The 21,215-nt window shown below is 45.3% G+C and overlaps 1 protein-coding gene across 4 annotated transcripts in view; it reads left to right on the plus strand.

Annotated features, from left to right (window-relative positions):
* NOX1 (NADPH oxidase 1) overlaps nucleotides 1-21,215 on the plus strand; it is a 2,086,008-nt gene that overhangs the window by 265,655 nt on the left and 1,799,138 nt on the right. For all 4 annotated transcript variants that reach the window (XM_068248036.1, XM_068248033.1, XM_068248032.1 and 1 more), the window contains one exon: nucleotides 12,688-12,798. In XM_068248036.1, coding sequence (XP_068104137.1) covers nucleotides 12,688-12,798 — 111 coding nt within the window. The remainder of the gene's footprint in view (nucleotides 1-12,687; nucleotides 12,799-21,215) is intronic.

Here is a 21,215-nt window from a genome sequence, read left to right on the forward strand (position 1 = left end):
GGATCAAACCAGCTTTTAAGATATCGTAATTGCCCTGCTATATAATATAGTTGCATATCAGGGAATGCAAGTCCGCCGCTATCTTTAGGTTTTTGGAGGGTAGTTAGTTTAAGTTTGGGTCTATTATTCCCCCAGATAAATGGTGACATTAATGAGTTAATTTCTTTAAAGAATCTCTTGGGTATGCTTACTGCAACATGTTCTATTATATAGAGAATCTTGGGAAGTAAAATCATTTTAATTAAATTTATGCGACCAGCTACGGATAAAGGTAGCTTGGACCAAATTTTGAATTTCTGTTTAACTAGGTCTATTAGAGGGAGTAGATTCTTTGGGAGAATTTGTGATGGGTCTTTAGTAATAATGAATCCCAAATACTTGAATTCCTCCACAAGCGGTCCAGGACATCCCAGCCTCTCAAGCTCTGTTGGTTGATTACTGAAGTTTGTCACCACTGACTTGTCCCAATTGATTTTTAACCCAGAGTATTTCCCAAATTCTTCTAATATATTAATGGCCCTTGGTAATGAAACATCTATTTTTCCCATAAACAGTATCATATCATCAGCATATAGTCCTATGCGTTCGTCCAAATCTCCTATGTGAATACCTTTGTATATTGCATCTGTTCTTATGGCTATGGCGAGAGGCTCCATTGCCATTGCAAATTGCATTGGTGACAATGGACACCCCTGCCAAGTTCCCCTGGCCAATGGGAAGTATTGTGTTTGTTGATTATTGAGTCTTATATTGGCAATGGGATATCTGTATATCATTTTGACCCATTTTATGAAATTCTCTCCCATACAAAATCTTTACAAGCACTTAAACAGAAATGGCCACTCTATAGAGTCAAAGGCCATCGCCGCATCAAGTGCGGCAAAGGCCAATTCCTCGTGTCCCTGTCACGCCAACTGTGCCAACACCAGAACACCAGAACTCTTCTGAGATTTATAGAGGCTGACCTTCCCGGCATAAATCCGGTCTGGTCCTCATGGATAATTTGCAAAATAACCTTTTTGACTCTATTTGCCAGTACTTTAGTTAACAGTTTATAATCAGAATTTAGCAACGAGATTGGACGGTATGAGGCACAATCTTCTGGGTCCTTATCAGACTTCAAAAGGACTACTATTGAGGCCTTGTTCATTGAGTCTGGAAGCTTGTCCACCTGGAGGCTGTGCAATAAGATTCTTAATCATATCCTGCTGAAGGTGTGGGAATTCAATTTTGTCTAAATAATCGTCAATCTCATTACTAGATAGCTGAAGAGTGGAGGTGTATAATTTAGTATAAAACTCTTGAAAAGCGGTATTAATACTGTGCACATCTGATACAGATATGCCCTTCGAGTCACGTATACGCAGTACGTTTGTTCCCCCTTTATCATGTTTAACCATATGTGCTAGTAGACTTCTCGATTGGTTCCCCATTTCAAAGTAGTGTTGTTTAGTGAAGAATAATCTCCTTTTGGTTTTTTCCTCCACATGGATTTTTATGAAGTCTCTGGGCCTGTAGCCACTCCTGTTTATTAATGTCAGTAGGTGATTGGGCATATTCCCTCTCGGCTTGTACTAGTTTTTGAGTGAGATGATTTTCTATTCTGTTGGAGTCCCTCTTTATATATGAAATTGAAGATTTAACGCATCCTCTAAGATACGCCTTGAATGAATCCCAGAGCAAAAGTTTGTCCTCCGTGTTTTGGTTACTGTCCAAATATTGTTCCAGTTGATCTGGGATTCTGTAATTTTTTTGAAAAAGATTTAACCAGAAGGGATGAATAGCGTTACTTTTTTGCATTGAGGTTCTCCCACAGGACAGTTCACAATATATTGGTGAATGGTCTGATACACCTCTAATTTTAAATTCCACCTTCTTGGTGATAGCAGCTAATCCATGACATCCTAAAATATGATCTATTCTTGACAGGGAATTGTTATGAGAAGCACAGCACGTATGTGCTCTCAGCAATGGGTTTTTAAGTTTCCATATATCCATCCAGCCTGAGCCAGATAGAAATTCTTGTAAGGGAGTGTCTCTTTGTCCCCCTATAGATGGCAATCTATCTGTGCTGGGATCTAATAGTAAATTAAGGTCCCCCACGCATATTGTAATTGCATTGGGATAGTTAGCTGAAAATGCTAGGGCCTTAGTGAGAATGCCTAATGTGGTACCTGGAGGGTTGTATATACAAAGTATATTAAAAGCGGTGCCATTAATATCAGCGTTTATAAATATATATCTACCTTCTGTGTCAATTGTTACCCGCCGAGCCTCCCATCTCACCCTTCTGTGTACTAAAATAGTTACCCCTCTGGAGAAGGATGTATGACATCAATGTCTTGCCCATTGTACCCAGGATTTAGATAGTCTATTACATGTTTCTTTAATGAAATGGGTTTCTTGTAAAACTACAATATGTGCATTATATTTCTTAATTTGGACCAGAACAGCACTTCTTTTTTTGCGTTGCCCCCAGCCCTCTCACATTCCACGATAAGAACCTAACCGTGTCTGTCATAGTGTCCCTTTCTACTCATATATTGCAAATAGAATAGCATAGTCCTATCACTTCTATTCAATGCCTCATCAGTCAGAGCCAGCAGTGCATTATAAACTATTAACCCAACATATAAACACCTCCTCAACATGAGGGAAATTGTTATACAACAGTACCTGCAAATTAACATATGGGGGAATTACCCTTCTGATAAAATCTTAGGTAATGTCAGGTTCGGAATTAACCTTACAAAGAAACACTTATGCATCATTATGACCGTTACATTGCTTTGTTACTAAGTGATCTGAATTCAGGCTGTTGTTACTGTGCATAGGCATATGTGCCTGTTATGGAGTTCCCATCTTTGCTTAATAAAACCGAGCCCTCTAGTTGAGTTGATCACCTTTAGCTCACCCTGCGTGGAGATTTTTGAGTTTCCAACCAGTCATTTGCCTCTTGAGGGGTAGAGAAGAACTGGACCTTGTTACCATCTATGACTCTAAGTCGTGCTGGATATGCCATAGAATATTTGTATTCCTTTGCCTTTAAACTTTTTTTCACAGCAATGAATGAAGCAAGGAATTTTGCAGCTCGACTGAAAAGTCTGGGTAAAGGCTTAAAGTTGTATTTTCAAATTTGATGATCTGCTTCTGTCTGGCCAGTTGCAATATTTTATCTCGATCTCTGCAGTTCAATAATCTGGCCAGTAAAGGGCGAGGAGGAGCGCCTGGGGGGAGTGGGGATGCTGGGACTCTGTGTGCTCTTTCCACTGCAAATGCGTGTGAGAAGTTTTCACGTCCAAATTCGTCTATTAACCAGTTTTCAATAAAGGTAGATGGGTCATTCCCCTCAGCTTTCTCCGGAAGACCTATGATCCTGATATTATTCCTGCGCAACCTGTTTTCAAGGTCGTCTGCTTTCTGTCACCAGAATTCAACAGTTTTAGTCAGGGCCGCTTGTTTGCTAGTTAAGGGCTTGACAGTGTCCTCAACGTCTGAAATCCTGCGTTCAGTTTCAGTGACTCTTTCCCTGATGTTCTGCAAGTCCTGGCGAATAAGGCCCATATCTATTTTGACTTCATCTAATTTCCCAGTTAGATCTGTTTTTAGCATTGAGATGGCCTCCAATAGCTGGGCTGCTACTTGCTTTAATGTTGGTTCTGGTTCTTCGGGTTCTTCCTCCATCTCTCTTTGATTGTTATCCCCTGCAATGTTTGTGTCTGCTCCCCACTCAACCCCCGGCCTTTCTGTTACACTAGAAGTTTCCCAAATACCTGTCTCCGTTTCTATGTCAGGCTGGTCTATTCGGGCTCTTTCTCCCCTTTTTTCCCCTCAACCTGGTTTTGCTTACTTGTGTCTCCGGGCGGGCATGAAATCGCTCCTTCTGGCGTGATGTGGCTCTCTTCTGAGGGGCTTGGGCTGATTGCTGCTGGTGCTATGGCCTCCGCCGGATTCACTGTGTCCACCTCCGAGTCCTGCCGACTTGGCTGATTTCGGTCTGCCGCTCTATTCCCCTTTGTCTGGCCTAGTTTGTTTGCCGCTCTTGGAGGTAGCGGAGTTACTCCGTCAGGGGCTGCTGGGCAAACTTCCGCAGTGTTTGTGGAGACGGACGCGCCCTTCACTGCCTTACGGGCGCCATCTTGGCTCTCCACGCGGGCGAACTCTTTGAGTTTTTCAGCCGCGGTTTGCCTAGTGTTCATTTTGAAAAAGAAGAAAAGTCTTCTCTGGCGTCAGCAGTAGTTTGGGAACCCAGTCCGGTAGTTGAGATAGCCTGATTCCGTCTGCAGAATCGCTCGCCAACAGTCTTAGAGCGGGAGCTCTCTCACATGCGTGTTGCTCCGACGGCTTCCAATACCGCCCCCTTTGATTTCTGTTTGACTAAACACAAAGTCCTGCGCACCAGCCAAACTAGACTGCAACTCCAAAACGGCAGAAAAGCAGGTGAGCACCACCGCCACACCAACAGAAGTAAGCAGGGCTTCTGTGTTTTCAGTAGAATTTGTGCAAGGCAAAACATCAGAAGTACTTGCAGCATCCCTTTCACTGGAACATGATATTGAGTTATACAGAGTACAGGGTGCAGACATAAAAACTTCTTTGGAGCAAGAAAGAGACTCAAAAGTTTCAACTTTATTGGAAAGCGTTATTTTATTCATGGTACAGGGCACGGATCTTTCAGTATCAGATTCACATAACAGAAGCTCTGTGTCATCCCAAAACTGAGCCAACAGTGCTGAGTCAGGGAAGTCAGAACGCAAAATTTGCGGACCTGAGATCGCATTCGCTTGTGAAGCTGAAAGTTTTGAGGATAAGGATGTTGAGGCCTCCAGACTAAATTGCTGAGGCTCAGAAAAGCTGGAACAATCGCCAGCTGACACTGTGCTTTTACTGGTGTTAGTTGGTTGGAGTGTATGCAATTCAGACATAATCAACTCCCAAACTTCAATCATTGGGTTCACCAAGTCCTCTTCACATTCACCAGTTTCAATCAAAGCACACACAGAATCAATACAAAAATTCAAAAACGCTTCACTCTTTCCGATATAATAATCGCAAAACGATTTCCAATCAACATCTAACTCTTCAGACAGACTCGCCATCTCCCATTGTTTAAACGGAGGTTCCCACATACTTGTGTCAGAAAAACATTCATACGGATCTAAGTCAGGTACATAGACAGATTTTTTCACACCTTTAATATACCAAGCGATTCTGCCTATCATAGGATCCACACATGCTTTTACTTTGGATGCTATGGGCAATGGATCTTTCAGCAGGGAAGCAGCTTTTGGTGACTTTTCCATAGATGAAAGAATACTTGTAATGATCCGCTCAGCTGCCTGTGCAGGCAGGCAGCTTTTTGACCACTGTTCAGGTCTGCATTCTGCAGGTCTCTGGAAAAGAGACCTTTTGTCCGTTTTGCAGCTTGCTGCTGCTGAGGAATTTGCATACGTTTGTCATGCAAATTGCCTAGCCACGTCCTTTGTAGGCTTGCTCTATAAATACCATGTGATCCCACAGTACGTCGCTGGTTATAAGGGTTTGTCCTGTGAAACACTCCTGGAGTGTCAGCCATGCTTATCGTTTGAAGATTAGCTTAGAGTAATTCCTGGGACTGCATTAGGCATCCTTGCTAGAGCAGTCAGGATTGTATTATTTGTATTGCCTGTTCTGTCTGTCTGTCATGCTTGGATCACACTAGCCTCTAGCAGTAGCGGCTGTGGATCCTTCTGATCTACAACTCTCTTGCTGTACTTGGATCGCACTTGCTCTGACGGAAAGAGCAGTGGATCCAGCTCGCTCTGTTTCTATACTTGGATCACACTCGCTCTGGTGGAAAGAGCAGTGGATCCTGCTAAGCTCTCTTGCTATACTGGGATCGCACTTTCTCTGACGGAAAGAGCAGTGGATCCTGCTAGCTCTGTTGCATTACTTGGATCGCACTTGCTCTGGCGGAAAGAGCAGTGGATGCAGCTCGCTCTGTTTCTATACTTGGATCGCACTTGCTCTGACGGAAAGAGCAGTGGATCCTGCTAGCCCTGTTGCCTTACTTGGATCGCACTTGCTCTGGCGGAAAGAGCAGTGGATCCAGCTCGCTCTGTTTCTATACTTGGATCACACTTGCTCTGACGGAAAGAGCAGTGGATCCTGCTAGCCCTGTTGCCTTACTTGGGTCGCACGCGCTCTGGCGGAAAGAGCAGTGGGTCGTATCGATCACTTATTCCTGTTTTCGTATATCTGTCTTGTCTGATACAAACGCTTGTTGGAGGCTCGGTGAGGTAACCGTTAAGCAAGCGCTCGCGTCCTCTGTTTCATGTTTGTCTGTCGGTGGTTAGTTAGGCGTGCTTGTCTCTGTTGTGCTTAACACGCGGAGACCGCGCAGTAAACGCGTTCGCTGTTGCGAATGAGTGCGGTGTTCGTGTTTAGTTAGCGTTTGTTATTTTCCTTATCTTCTCATTGTATGATTACTGTGCCTTTGCTACTCTCATGCCCTGTCTTGCTTAAGCCTTGTGTCACCTCTGGCAATCGCCGCTCTCGCGATTGCGTTCCTACTTCGTTTCTGCTGTTGTGTGTGCACCGTCGCGGGTTGGCGACTAGATTGGGGCACATACATACATTCTGTCCCTGTGCTCATTCTCTTTCGCAATCGCTTCTCTTGCGATTGCGTTCTCACTTGGTTTTCATTGTTGTGTGTCCACCGTCGCAGGTTGGCGGCTAGATTGGTGGACATACATACATTCCTCATCTGTGCTTATTCGGTCTTGTGTCGCTGTTAGCAATCGCCATCTCTGGCGATTGCCTTCTCACCTGGTCTTCATGGTTGTGTGTTCATCGTCGCAGGGTGGCGACTAGATTGGTGGACAGACATACCCTCTGTCGCTTTGATCTCTCTCTTTCAGGGCTATCTTGCCCTGCGTTTCTTCCCTTCGTACAATTCCTGTCTGGCGTCTGTGCAGGGCAGAGGAGCTGTTCCTCTGCACTCCACAGCTCCACCTGCCGGCAAGAATTTCCCTCTACAGGTGCGTTGCACCTTTTGCTGGGTTTCCTCAAATTATACGTTTGTGGAGGATTTCCGCAGTGTCAGCGCACATCCTGTGCACTGATCACAGAGAATTCCACAATCGTTACAATACTGTTAGTGCAAGTATTTGCATATTGATTGTTTTTGCAAGCAGTTGATGCATAGTTTTTATTACTACCAGCAGTAAGTTGCTGCTGAGCAGAAGAAAAGGAATCTATGGAACTTTTTTCTGCAAAGTTCATAGATTTGCAAGGGATGACCAAATCAGCAGATGGAGCCAGCAACTCATTAGAATATGTAAATGACTGAGTGGAGCTGCATGAGCCAATTTGTTCAACAATCTGCACTGCAGGAAAAAATTCATAGAAATTTTGTGGCAAAGGGATATCCAGCTTACGATGAAGTAAATGAGCAAAAAATCTGCGAGGGTTGTTTTTCAAATTCTTGTGATTGACCCAATTATTAGCCCACACAAACAGATCTCCCTGGAGCAGATTGAAAGCAATCTGAGCACCCCAGGTGGAAATTTCAGAAGCCTGAAATTCTGGTTTAGCCAAAAATCTAGCACATTCAGACAAAAAAATCATCTTTTGTCTCAGAGTCAAGCTTTTTAAATCTCTTAAAGATACAAGACCCAAATTCAACAAAATCGTCTGAAACTCCCTCCACACTGGGAATTTGGGTTGGGTCCGACATATTGTAACGACTGCGGGATAATTTCGTCGGTCAGCGCACAATGTGCACGCTGGCACGATGGATATCTCCCACAAGCGCTCAGACAGATGGCCCCAGTGCGATGCAAATACACCTGTGGAGGGAAATACCAGACAGCAGGAGGAGCTGTGGAGCACAGAGGACAACAGCTCTGAGTGCTCCACAGATGACAGACAAATATTGCTCAGTGCAATCAGCAATGAGCAATACCGAAACAGCACAGAAATAATAACAGTCCGAATGTGCGTATATCAACGTATTGATATATCTCCACGATTCGAATACAAGAAAATAATAAAGACAGCATGCGCCTATATCGGCATAACCGATATATGGCGCAAGTACTGACAAAATAACAAACGTGTACTGTCTGTCCTAACTGGTGTGTAGGAGTCCCTGGTTTCCTCCCAGTTCGAGCGTACAAGGAAAGCTAACTAGGAACACAAACAAACAGATAGCAAGCACGCTTACCAATTGGTTGCCTTACAGCAGGTAACGGCAAGGGTTGCTCAGACAGACAGACAAACATGTAACAAGGACAGGTCATATGGGATCCACCACTCTCACCGCCGAAGCGAATGCGATCATCAGGCAGAATGAAGTAGCCAAACGCAACCGCAGCGATGGCTAGCTTCGCAAACAGAATCAGAAGGATCCACTACCCTTACCGCCAGAGTAATGTGATCCACAGACAGACAGACAGAATGAACGCTTGTACAACAAGCGTTCAAGACAGGACAGAACGATGTGGCCAAACGCAACCGCAGCGGAGGTTCACTTCGCAAACAGGATCAGAAGGATCCACTACCCTTATCGCCAGAGTAGTGCGATCCACAGACAGAACAAAGCAAGAAAACAGAGGCAGGTCATAAACGCTAACAAAATGCTAATTGAACGCTAATTAAACGTGGTCACCGCACGAGAAGTGCAACAGCGACTAAAACACGTTGGGAGTATGGTCACTGCACGCGAAGCGCAACAGCGACAAAGCGTACTATCTAACTATCCAAGAACAGAGGTCCTAAGCTACTGCTAGTCAGGCTAACATGGAACTATGTCGGACAATGACCACAGCAGGAAGTGAGACTTTTATGCTGAGGTCATTCAGAGGGAGTGGACATGCAAATATCCAAACAGCTGCAAGGTAATCAACACTCAATGAGAGTGCAAGCAAAGCCATGCCAGCAAATGTATAGAAAGAAATCAAAAACTGCCTGGCCGCAGAACCAGTGCAGCCAGCAGTACAGGCTGCAGAAGCAATCATTACAATTCACATGTTTCCCTTCTTAACCTTCTGTTTTTCCAGCATTGGAAGAATGGAGTACCCATGTGCAGCGTGTTTGGCCTCAGGTACAGCAGAATTTGAAAAATGCAGTTACGCAACAAAAATATTATGCTGATAACAAACGCTCATGTGAATACGAGTTTTCCCCGGGAGATCTGGTCTGGGTCTCCACCTGTAACATCCCGTTACATCAACCCTCAGCCAAATTAGGGCCCAAGTTTATTGGACCCTACCCTAATCAGGAAAAGATCAATAATGTGGTTTATCGGATGACACTGCCGCAAACCATCAAAGGGGTCAATTCTTTCCATGTGTCACTATTAAAACCTGCTGCAAATATATTGTCATCTGTAGATCCACCACCTCCTATTGAAGTGGACGGACAACCTGAATACGAGATAAAGAAAATTCTTGATTCTAGGAAGATCCGTAATTCATTACAGTACATAGTGGACTGGAGGGGTTATGGTCCTGAAGAGAGATGTTGGGTTCCGACCCCGTCAGATCCATACTGATCAATTGATTCAAGAATTTCATCAGGATCATTCTGATAGAACTGGTATAGAGTGTTCGGAGCCCACTCCTCGGGGGGGGGGTAATATAACACGTAACAACTTTACCTTTCTGTGGTGGGTCCTGCGGTGTTCCTCACGGCATCTCTGGCGGGACACGATCTCGCAGGGGATCCTCCACGTCATCCTCTCTGTCTGGCGTCTCCGGCGTCGCCACGGTGGGTCAGAAGACACGCGTGTGCAGTGCATTCAGATGCGCGCACGAGAGCCAGAGCGGCTCTTACAAGTTAAGGAGGCGTGTCTGATGGGAGATCGTCCTCCAGTGGGCTGAGCTCGTTCCCTCTGTCAAGGTATATTAGGCCAGGCGAGTCATTCACAATCAGCACGCTGGTTCCTGGCCTAGCTAGCTAGCTGTTTGAGACACATTTATATATTGTGTAGACGCACAATATATATATACTCCAGTCAGTCAGTATTGTTCTTGTAGTTATATTTTTGTAATTTATTTGTAATATCCTCCTGATATTATTAAAGTAACATCTATTGTATTGATTATCTGTGTACCAACCTTTTGCCTGCCTCCTGACCATGCCTCTGTCTACTCCTTCTGTACCTTAGTCATCTGATATACGTTACCACTCGGCCGGTCTCTGACTTCGGTATTGCCTGACCCTTACAATCAGGGGTGCTCGGATACCTCTTTTCAAAATCCGTGTTGACCCGGATTTGGATACCCAGATATCCGGATCCAGACCGGATATCTGGATCCGAACTGTTGGGTATCCGAATAGAATCGGATATCCGACCCTACTATCCGGGGCATCCGGGCAAATTCGGATATCCGGGTAGTGGCCCTTTAAATTGCTTTAAAAATGTTTTTGAGGGTAAATGAGGGACGTAGCATCATTATTTTTTAAAGGGAAACAATAATTGATGACGTGGGGACTTAAAATCCCCCAAGAAACAAAACAAAAAAAATGGCTGTCAATTAACATCAGGCCTAGGTTCCAGACAGCGTTCGTGCTGCCCACATTGGGCTTGATTCACAAAGCGGTGCTAACTGTTAGCACGCCTGTGAAAACCCCCTTAGCACGTCTAAACAAGCTTTTCGCGCATAAAACTTTACGCGCGCAAAACTTTATGCGCGTAAAACTTTACGCGCGTACTGCACAGAGCACAGGGCGCACCGCGCGAAGTGCCCATTAAAGCCTATGGGACTTAGCGCGCGTAAAACTTTGCGCGCGTAAACCTTTACGCGCGCAAAGTTAGCGCATGATCTGATTGAGAAATCCGGTGCTAACCTACTTAGCACCCTGGTTAGCGCGTCTAAAGACTTTAGACGTGCTAAGTAGGTTAGCACCGCTTTGTGAATCAAGCCCCTTGTGTCCAAAGTCCAAAGTGCAAAGTGCCACGTGCAAACACGTGCAAAGTACCATGTGCAAATACGTGCAAAGTGCCACGTGCAAAGTGCCAAGTGCAAAGTGCAACGTGCAAAGTGCAAACACGTGCAAAGTGCCATGTGCAAACACGTGCAAACACGTGCAAAGTGCCACATGCAAACACGTGCAAAATGCAAACACGTGTAAAGTGCCACGTGCAAAGTGCCACGAGCAAACACGTGCAAAGTGCCACGTGCAAACACGTGCAAATTGCAAAGTGCCACATGCAAAGTGCAAACACGTGCAAACACGTGCAAAGTGCCATGTGCAAAGTGGCACTTTGCACGTGGCAAGTGTTTGCATGTGGCACGTGGCACTTTGCACGTGTTTGCGCGTTGTACTTTGCACGTGTTTGCAATTTGCACGTGGCACTTTGCACTTTTTTGCACGTGGCACTTTGCACATGTTTGCACGTGGCAGGCAGCAGCTGGCCTGGTCACACAGACAAATAGTAGCTGCAGCAGCACTGCAGCACACACTCTAACTGTCACACTATGACATCAATCAAGGTAATTAAGGATTTAACTATAGTGTAGTGATAGTGAAGGGGTTAATCACTGAACAGCTTATCACTGTGTACAGCCCTTGGCCCAGCAGCACACACTCTAAAGGTGCGTACACACGCTCTATTTTCAGGAACGCTCTACTATCGCTGGAACGCCCGCCCAGCAGGAGGGTCCGACGGACCCGTCGTTCCTGAAAATAGAGCGTGTGTATGCACCTTAACTGTCACACTATGAGACATCAATCAAGCTAATTAACGATTTAACTATAGAGTAGTGAAGGGGTTAATCAATGAACAGATTTAGGTTTATAACTGTGTACAACCCTTTGTAGGCCACCAGCACCGGAGCATGTCTCTTAGTGTGCATTCAGCAAGCCAGGACGATCTGTCTCATCATGGCAGCCCGCCTTATTATACAGGGGGGCTGGCCAGTGATCCTTTCTGTGATTGCGTGCCAGGGTTTAGGTTGGGAGCCCTCTGATTGGCTCAATGAGGTCAGGTGGTGCTGGCCAGGGTTCCCCTCTGTGATTGGTTGCTAGAGCTTCTGCTGGGAACCCTCTGATTGGCTCCAGGATGTCATCACCTTAGTTAAAGTATTTCGGATCTGGATACGCGCAGATATCCGCGGATATCCGGATTATGTGCCCAACTATCCGCAGATAGCTATCCGGATTTGGAAACCAGCTATCGGGAATCCGAATACGGTCGGATAGCCCCAAAGAGTTCGGATATCCGGGTTACCTGGATATCCGGAATCCGGATGAGCAACCCTGCTTACAATACAACTGACATCTGACATAAGTGTATGACCCCTGCTTGTTATTGACTACGATTTTGCCTAATTACTCTGTACCTCACTATATGACTCTGTGTTTGACTATGGACCATTCCGGACCAATATTAAGTAATATTTGTGTGTTATATTGTACGTTACTCATTACGCAGCAGCGTGACAGTTTTGCTGTGGTAGTGTGCATTACCACAGCAACACATGCATTATCCCGGTACTTTAACTTACTGGCCCTACCTTTGTTAGGACCAGTAAAATTCCCGGCCTTTCGTGCATCAAGCCTCTTGTAATGTAGAAGTCCCTTTTGTTATGGCAAACTAATTATTCACATAATACAAAGTTGCATTTTTAATATAATCGACATATTACAAAAGTACTTCCTAAAAATATGAAATATTTTTATTTTTCTATCTATTCACAGTCCGCTCTTGCATGGGCCCGTGGATCTGCTGCATGCCTCAACTTTAATTGTCTACTTATCCTGTTACCTGTTTGCAGAAATCTGCTCTCATTTTTAAGAGGCACCTGCTCAGTAAGTAAAACAATTCTGATGAATGTAAAAATTGACATTTTCTCTTTGGGTTAAAAATTGGTATTATAAATAATAAATGACAAACAGAATGGTGTGTGTGTTTAAAGAAAAAAAGTTATAATCCATATTTTAAAATTGCATAATTATGTAGATATTCTTTATATCTCTTTCTGAACATGCCTACTGCAACCAATGACCTGCTATTCATTGGCCTTACTCCCTCCCCATTGGTTGGCCACTTCAATAACTTCAAGCTAGCCCAGGGTCGGATTTCTGGCAAGGCCACAGAGGCCATGGCCTATGGCAAAATTAAGCTCTGCTTGGGGTGGATGAGGGGCAGAAAAGTGTGCAGGCAGTCAGGGAGTGTTGACAATGATGACCGTCCGCTGCTATTTATTTATGCCCGTCCGCGGTACTCCTGGCCGCCAGTTTCAGCCTGCTCTCTCTCCCCCTGATTTCTGTTTGAACCACTGAGTCACTTCTCCCCTTCCCTCCTCATACACACACTTTGGGCAAAGTCTGTTCCATCTGTGGCCGCCCTGCATTAAAAGTTTGCTAGAAGCGGGCCGCTGCATGCAGGCATGTGGCTAATCCTAGTCCGTCCAACTATGGCTATCATTCATGAAAGTGCTGTTGGTATGGAGAATCAGTGCGGGAAAACACCGCTGGCGGTGTTTTAGACTTTTGGGTGGGCATTCATAAAAAAGTATCCATGTGCGGTAGCAGTGCAGAGATTCCCCGAACTAGGCGGTAGGCTTGCGGAGACATAGAAGCTGCCGAGTTGATACATTTCTCCGTGTTCCACTCTGCTGCAGCTGCCTGGGAGGTCTGTGTGTCTCCATTCACTTACATTGGTATCGCCACATCAGAGGGAGCGGTACTTCCCGACCTCACAACGCTTGCGGTGATCTTTATGAATTAACATTTTGCTACATTTGTTCCGATAATCACCGCACAAGGCGGTAATTTATCACTCTGCTCGGTAGTGTCATTTTTTTCATGCGGAAAGAGCCTTTATGAATGCTGACTTTGCTAAGTGGTCGGTAAAGTCAGCTGTTTTAAGCATTTCCGCATGCGGAAATGCTTTATGAATGATAGCTAAAGTATACACTATTGCACTCACAGCAGCTCTCCTCCGACATTGCAAGTGGTACAGACGAGCACAGCATCACTGTGCTCAGATGCTGAGAGGTGCCCGGGCAACCAATAGCTCGGCTTGGGGGAGTGGTTTGGGCAGCACTATGATTTTCATTGGTTGGACTGGTGGCTTGTCACTTACGGCGGCAAGAGGGAAAGTGTGTTGTGTTTACAAGGATAATGAAAGATCCCGGTGAGGGGGGGAGGGGAACCCCCGTGCATGGAGAGGCCAGACTCAGACACAGCTTATCAGTGATCATTGCTGGTAAGCAATTAACATTGATTTGGACATGGGCGCTCATTTTTCAGTGTCAGGGAGCTGTGTGAGGTTTCACACATTAGGCTGAGACAAGTAAACAAACATCTGCAATACACTGTCCATAGCTAACTTGGAAGCTGCAGCTGAATGCTTTTATATCAGCCTGGCTGATTTATTGCCTATTCCTGGTCACTGTCACCTTTCCTTCTCCACTTTTCTTCACACTCTCCCTCTCTTTTCCTATTCTATCTTGTGCTCTCTGTCTCATTTCTTTTCTCCTAATGTCTATTATGTCCTTCTCTTTTTCTTTCCTTCCTCTGTTTCTCCTTTCTTCTCATTTTTTTGTTTGGTGTAAAAGGAAAAATTGAAGCAAAGGCTGGGAAACTGGCCTGATATCTCCTTCCACTCTGTCTTTCGTCCCCCACCCCCTTCTCTCTCTCTCTCTCTCTCTCTCTCTCTCTCTCTCTCTCCTCATTCTTTCCCTCTCTCGCTCTCCCTTCCCATTTGTTACCCTATTTTTTACTATAATTGTCCTCTTTCTTGTTCTTTTCCTAATCCTCGTTTCTCAGGTTCTCTCTTCCATGTCTTTCCCTATATTGCCCTTTACCACCTTTTCTCCATTCTTTCGTTCTCCTCTCATCTCTCCCCACTCCTGTCTTACTCACTTCCTCTCTCTAAAGTATTTAGAGCGAACCTATGTGGCTTGCATGGGGAACATTTGGATACTTACATCGGGAGGAGGAAGCCTCTGGATTCTAAAGAGACTTTCCTTATCCTCCATAGTCAGGCCGATCCAGCGCCGAGAACCTCGAAGTGCAGCCACCGTGCATCTGCGCAGTAGCAAAACTACGCGGGCTCTGCCAGTTAAAGCTTAGCCTGACTGTGTTTGTGCTACTGCGCAGGTGTAGATGGCTTGCACTGACATGCAATATAGAATTATGCCATTGATTGTCCTCAGAGGAGATCACAATCTAATCCTACCATAGTCACAGTCTAATGTCCTACCATATTATTATTATTATTATTATTATTATGTATTTATGTAGCACTGACATCTTCTGCAGCACTTAACAGAGTACATAGTCATGTCACTGACTGTCCTCAGAGGAGCTCACAATCTAATCCTACCATAGTCATAGTCTAATGTTCTACCATATTATTATTATTATTATTATTATTATGTATTTATATAGGACTGACATCTTCTGCAGCACATTACAGAGTACATAGTCATGTCACTGACTGTCCTCAGAGGAGCTCACAATCTAAAATAGAGATGGACCAAACGGTTCGCCAGAGAACTTGTTCGCGCGAACTTAGCTGGTTCGCCCCCCATACTACATCATTGGGCTAAACTTTGACCCTCTACATCACAGTCTGCAGACACATGGCAGCCAATCAGGCTGCACTTCCTCCTGGAGCCCCTCCCCCTTATAAAAGACAGCAGCGTCAGCCATGTTCTCTCTCACTCACACTGACTGTGTGCTGCTGTATTAGTGAGAGAAGGGAGCGACATTGAAAAGATAGGGAAAGCGATAGTTAGGAGGTCTGTTAGCTTGCTCCTTGCTGATATTTGTTGAAAGCACCCTAAAACAGCTCTTTTGAGAGCTAATGTTCAGTGGTGCTCGGTTACCATTTTTTACTATCTGGAACTAATTCGGATCCAGATACCCAGATAAATGATCCGGGTCGGATATCCAAGTTCAAAATTTTCCAATCCGGATCTGAATTGGATATCCGACCCCAGTATCCGGGATATCCAGCCGGATTCGGATATCTGTATAGAAAAGCCGGAAGTGCTCTGTAAATTGCTTTGGGTTTTTAGGGTCAATGAGGCATGTATCATCATTATTTTGAAAAGGGGAACACTAATTGATGATGTGGGGACTTAAAATCCCCCCACAAAAAAAATGGCTGTCAATAACATCAGGCCTAGGTTCCAGACAGCAGTCGAGCAGCCCACATTGTGTCCAAAGTGCCACATGCAAAATGCCATGTGCAAAGTGCAAACACGTGAAAAGTGCAAAGTTCAAAGTGCCACGTGCACAGTGCGAAGTAACACGTGCAAAGTGCCACGTGCAAATACGTGCAAACACGTGCAAAGTGCCAAGTGCAAAGTGCCACGTGCAAACACTTGCAAAGAGCAAAGTGCCACGTGCAAAGTGGCACGTGGCACTTTGTACGTGTATGCACGTGTTTGCACTTTGCACGTGGCACTTTGCACGTGTTTGCGTATGGCACTTTGCACTTTGCACGTGTTTGCACTTTGCACATGGCACTTTGCACATGTTTGCACGTGGCACTTTGCACGTGTTTTCACTTTGCACGTGGCACTTTGCACGTGTTTGCACTTTGCACGTGGCACTTTGCACGTGGAACTTTGCACGTGTTTGCACTTTGCACGTGTCACTTTGCATGTGTTTGCACATGGCACTTTGCATGTGGCACTTTGCACGTGTTTGCACGTGGCACTTTGCACGTGTTTGCACGTGGCACTTTGCACGTGTTTGCACGTGGCACTTGACACTTTGCACGTGTTTGCACTTTACACGTGTCACTTTGCACGTGACACTTTGCACATGGCACTTTGCTCTTTGCATGTGTTTGCACTTTGCACGTGACACTTTGCACGTGTTTGCATGTAGCACTTTGCACATGTTTGCACTTTGCACGTGGCACTTTGCACATGTTTGCACTTTGCACGTGGCACTTTGCACTTTGCACGTGTTTGCACATTGCACTTTGCACGTGTTTGCACTTTGCACGTGTTTGCACATTGCACTTTGCACGTGTTTGCACTTTGCACGTGTTTGCACATGGCACTTTGCATGTGTTTGCACTTTGCACGTGTTTGCACGTGGCAGGCAGCAGCTGGCCTGGTGTGTGCACAGCACACACACAAACACATAGCAGCTGCAGCAGCACTGCAGCACACACTCTAAGGCCACATACACACATCAGACCATAGTCTTTTGAAAATGAAAGATCACAGACCAATCTTACCACCCTTCATGTAGTATGAGAGCCATACTCTACACAGTCTTTTCTATGGAGCTGAACTCCACATCAGAAAAAAATCTTTGCAAGATGCTGCACACACAGATGCTGTACAGACACAAAAGATCAGTATCTGCAAAAGATCTGTTCCTGCCAAAAATCCATTCCTGCAAATTGCAATGATAGTCTATGAGATCTGCAGATCATCATACACACATAATTTAACTGACATTCATCTGCAGATCAAGCAATCATCTGCAGATCTGAAAATTCATCCTGGTGGATCTGATCTGCAGATGAATGTCAGTTAAATCATGTGTGTATGATGATCTGCAGATCTCATAGACTATCATTGCAATTTGCAGGAATGGATTTTTGGCAGGAACAGATCTTTTGCAGATACTGATCTTTTGTGTCTGTACAGCATCTGTGTGTGCAGCATCTTGCAAAGATTTTTTTCTGCAAAAAAAAAAGGTATAGTGTGATTTTATTAATTTTGGCCTCGGAAGTCCTTTAACTGTCACACTATGAGACATCAATCAAGCTAATTAACGATTTAACTATAGAGTAGTGATAGTAGTGAAGGGGTTAAGCAATGAACAACTTTAGGTTTATAACTGTGTACAGCCCTTTGTAGGGCACTAGCACTGGAGCATGTCTCTCAGTGTGCATTCAGCAAGCCAGTACGATCTCTCTCATCATGGCAGCCCTCCTTATTATACAGGGGGGCTGGCCAGTGTTCCTTTCTGTGATTGGGTGCCAGGGCTTAGGCTGGGAGGCCTCTGATTGGCTCAATGAGGTCAGGTGGTGCCGGCCAGTGCTGCTCATCAGGATTCTGGATATCCGGGTAACCCGGATAATCCAAACTTTTTCAGCTATCCAACCGGATATGGATTCCGGATACCTGGGCCCAAATCCGGAATACAAACCACGGATAGTTGGTCGCATGCCCGGATATCCGTGGATATCATGCGAATATCCGGAATCCGGGTACTGTTACCATGGAGATGACATCCATGATGTCATTCAGCCAATCAGAGGGCTCCCAGCCTAAGCCCAAGCAACTAATCACAGAGGGGAACCTTTGGCCAGTCCCTCCTGTATAAAAGGAGGGGGCCATGATGAGAATCTCGTCCTTGCTTGACTGTCACTGAGAGAGACACTCCAGTGTGTTTGGCTGAAGCAAGTGCATAATCTGAGTGATAAACCCAGCGTTTTTACACGTAAACACCTTCTCTACACTATTGTTATACTGTGTTGTAGTTAGCTAGTCTGTGTATAGTTTGTTAGTGTCAGTCTGTCAGTCAGTCTTTCAGCTGCAGCAGCTGCCTGCTAGTTAGGTCCTGTGTCTTTGTCTGTGTGTGCTGCTGTGTGTGCACAGAGTCCAGGCTCCTTACTGCTGGCTGGCCTGCTATTAGCCTTAGTAGTTAGGTAGGTAGGATTACTGTGTTATATTTAGGGTTGCCACCTTTTGGGTAAAAAAATACCGGCTTGGGAGTGTGGCCTGGTGGGTGTGGCCTAAAAGTGGGTGTGGCCTGTTACGCCCTTTTTTACAAAATTGCTCAAGATGACTGCCAAAATTGAACAGGAAGAAGAGGGCATGATTACAACAGATTATGGTTGATAATAGGCAGAACATAAAAAATTTAGAGGCCTATCCATGGTATCCCATAGATGTGACTCCCAGCCTGTGAAGAGAAATTAAAAGGTCCTATCTATCGTACAGCCAGCCATTATTGTTGCGTATTTATATAGCACTGACATCTTCTGCAGCACATTACAGAGTACATAGTCATGTCACTGACTGTCCTCAGAGGAGCTCACAACCTCCAATAGTCAGTCTAATGTCCAACCATATTATTATTATTATTATTATGTATTTATATAGCACTGACATCTTCCACAGCACTTTACAGAGCACATAGTCATGTAATTAACTGTCCTCAGAGGAGCTCACACTCTAATCCTACCATAGTCATACTCCAAATGTCCTACCATATTATTATTAAGTATTGAGCGCATACTCATGTCACTGACTGTCCTCACAGGAGCTCACAACCTAATCTTACCATAGTCAAAGTCTAATTTCCTCCCATATTATTATAATATTTTTACTGTATATAGCACTGACATCTCCTGCAGCACTGTACAGAGCACACAGTCATGTCACTGGCTGTCCTTAGGGGCTCACAACCTAATCTCAACTCTACCGTAGACCAGCTTGGTCTCGCGAGTAACCATGAGTGGTTACTCATGATTTAAATGAGGATTAAGGTGTGCGGCAGCGATATAAGGTGTTAATTACCTATAATTCCACCCTGCGCTTCAAGGAACCTGCATGCGTCCTATTGGTCGCGTTGCAAGCCTCACTACAGGCATTTCCTCCTTCAAGCCGGAAGGAGGAAGTGCCCATAGTGAGGCTTGCAATGCATCCAATAAGACGCATGCAGCCTGTTTGGAGTGCAGGGCGGAAGGCGGAATTATAGGTAATTAACACCTTATATCCCCGCCGCACACCTGCAGAAATTAATCCTCATTTGAATCACAAGTAACCATTCGTGGTTACTCGTGAGAGCAAACCTGCCGTAGACACAGTATAATGTTACCATCAAGCTTAGAGGAATTGTGAGGGAGAAGACCGCTGGAGAAGACCGGAGCTGCAGCGAGGGACACAGACTGGAAGTAACCCCAGGTAAGTAAAAAAAAAAAAAGCTTAGTTCACCTAGCAACTCAGGTTCAAATGTAGATAGTTACCTAAAGAGGGGGAAGCCTCAGGATCGTATTAAGGCTCCCCTCGCTGCTCTGATGTCCCGTCGCTGAGCGCAGCCCTCCTGGAAGATTACCAACAAAGCATTGTCACTAATCCTATCGGGGCCCCGCAGCACGCCTTCCTGGATCATGGCCACGCGAGCCAGCTTGCACATGCGCAGTAAGTCAGAGCCTCAGACGCTGTGCTACTGCACAATTTTGGACAGGCTTGTGCGGCCACGATCCAGGAAGACGTGCTGCGCAGCCCCGATGTGGGGGCGTCTGCGCTCAACAATGGGGACCTTTAGACCACCCAGAGAGGAGCCACAATAGGATGCTGAGGCTTCGCTCTCTACAGGTTAGGAACTTACTTTTAATTACTTTAAATAACTTTGGCAATATGCACCTAGGAGGGCAGGGTTACATTGCTCTCTCTCAAACAGCCCCAATCTCTCTCCACAGCTCAGGGAAGTAGAGAGCTATTCCTATAATGCAACAATGACACATTTCTGCTAATATAGAACACACAATGATGTCATTAGTGCACTGTAGGAATGGCTGTGTTTCCCTGAACTGTATAACAGCAGCACTGGCATTAACCTTGTCTTTCCCTTCTCCAGTCTGAGGCTCATCTGCTCACCTCTGACATTCCCGATTCCTTGTGACACCGTATCCACCATCTCACCGACCTCCACTGTCCCCCTAATGTAAAATGCCCTCGCACTGCCCGGTGCAGTACATTTTACTTGTCTGTCACTGGCTTTGGCTTCATACATGCGCCCCATATGGTAGCCTAGCCAGCGTATACTTGGGCACATGTGTGGCGTCACCCACGTAATGCCTGACAACCAGGTGGGGCACCTGTATGTAGACAGAGCCCAAAGCCAGTGACAGACAAGTAAAATATACAGCACCAGGGGGAACATTTTACATTAGGGAGGACAGCGCGTTCCGTTGTGTTCGACCGAATATTGTACGCCGTTACCGCCATGTACCCGATCAAGCAAGTTTACATGTAACCAATTTCCAGAAACCCGAAATTTTGTTGCATCGTCAATCAAGCATGCTCTTAGCGGCACCAATTATCATCCCATGAGGTCATAATGATCTAATCAGATGGTCGATTTGCCGCAAAGTCGCCTGATGTATGGCCACTTTTTAGATGAACCCACGGGAATAGTAGTTTTTAGAGTCTGTGTGGGAATGAAAAGGGAGAAGACTGGGGGAGGAGAAGAGCTGCCTGATAAGAGAGACAGGGCTGCATGAATATAGGGGA

This window comes from Hyperolius riggenbachi, chromosome 8 (genome assembly GCF_040937935.1).
Source record: "Hyperolius riggenbachi isolate aHypRig1 chromosome 8, aHypRig1.pri, whole genome shotgun sequence".
In the NCBI taxonomy this organism is placed as follows: Eukaryota; Metazoa; Chordata; class Amphibia; order Anura; family Hyperoliidae; genus Hyperolius; species Hyperolius riggenbachi.